At 53.1% G+C, this 1,180-nt stretch overlaps 1 protein-coding gene across 1 annotated transcript; it reads right to left on the bottom strand.

The window, feature by feature from the left end:
* Positions 1-435: 435 nt before the first annotated feature.
* On the bottom strand, positions 436-1,180 carry LOC131498488 (keratin-associated protein 4-12-like). Its single transcript, XM_058705798.1, has one exon. It carries the CDS (start codon positions 1,094-1,096, stop codon positions 545-547), a length of 552 nt encoding a protein of 183 aa, XP_058561781.1. The 5' UTR covers positions 1,097-1,180; the 3' UTR covers positions 436-544.

Here is a 1,180-nt window from a genome sequence, read left to right as displayed (position 1 = left end):
AATAAGGAACAATGCCAAAAAATTTTTATGTGTAGAAAAGTTTATTAGAAAGAGAAGCAACGAAACATAAAAAAAAAATTTACTCTGTTAGAAAATCTATAACTGGATCCCTAGGTCTGAGGGTATAACTGAACCCCAGGTCAGAGGGTGTCAAATCAGTACTGCACAAAGGTTGCAGATAATATTCACTCTGTTAGGAAGGGTAATCTAGAGCCCTAAAATGATAAGGAAGAATGAGAAATTTAGAGGAGTGGGATTTTTTTTAGCTGATGGATCACATATTAATATCCATATTTGATGCCAATATTGAAAGGAAAAGATAGTCATGGAAGGAGCTTAACATGAACCAGAATGTGCTCGCAGAGCCAGTGGCAGGTTGGTAGGTTCATTAGAATGGTGAGGCTCAACCTGTTGAATGATGTCAGTCAGGTGAGGCTCAACCTGTTGAATGATGTCAGTCAGATTCCATGTGTCCAACAGCACCAAAGAGTCTATATCTGAGGGGGCAGAAGTGAATGGAGATAGTGGTCACAGGGCAGGGGGCTCAGCAGCAAGAGGAGGCACAGCACATGGGGCGGGGGCAGGTGGAGATGACACAGGTGGGGCGATAGCAAGTGGTGTGGCAGGAGACCCGGCCACAGACTGGGCGCAGGCAGCAGGAGGGGCAGCAGGAGGGGCGGCAGCAGCTGGAGCCACAGCAGCTGGAACCACAGCAGTTGGAACCACAGCAAGAGGGGCGGCAGCAGCTAGAAATGCAGCAGGAGGGGCGGCAGCAGCTGGAGCCACAGCAGCTGGAGCCACAGCAGCTGGAGCCACAGCAGCTGGGGCGGCAGCAGGTGGTCTGGCAGCAGGAGGGGCGGCAGCAGCTAGAGATGCAGCAGCTGGGCCTGCAGCAGCTGGAGCCACAGCAATTAGAGCCACAGCAGCTGGAGCCACAGCAGGAGGGGCGGCAGCAGCTGGACACACAGCAGGTGGGCCGGCAGCAGGTGGTCCTGCAGCAGGTGGTCTGGCAGCAGGTGGGGCGGCAGCAAGGCTGGCAGCAGCTGGAGCCACAGCCCTGGTCAGAGCAGACGGAGCCACAACAGGAGCTGACCATGGTGTCAGAGGAAGGATTGGGGTTTCACTAGTAGGTATGAGTGGGTTTCCACAAGGGTGGTTTCTTGAGTTTGAATGTCTCCTT

Source organism: Neofelis nebulosa, chromosome 16 (assembly GCF_028018385.1).
Source record: "Neofelis nebulosa isolate mNeoNeb1 chromosome 16, mNeoNeb1.pri, whole genome shotgun sequence".
Taxonomy (NCBI): domain Eukaryota; kingdom Metazoa; phylum Chordata; class Mammalia; order Carnivora; family Felidae; genus Neofelis; species Neofelis nebulosa.
This window is presented reverse-complemented; position numbering and strand designations above follow the sequence as displayed.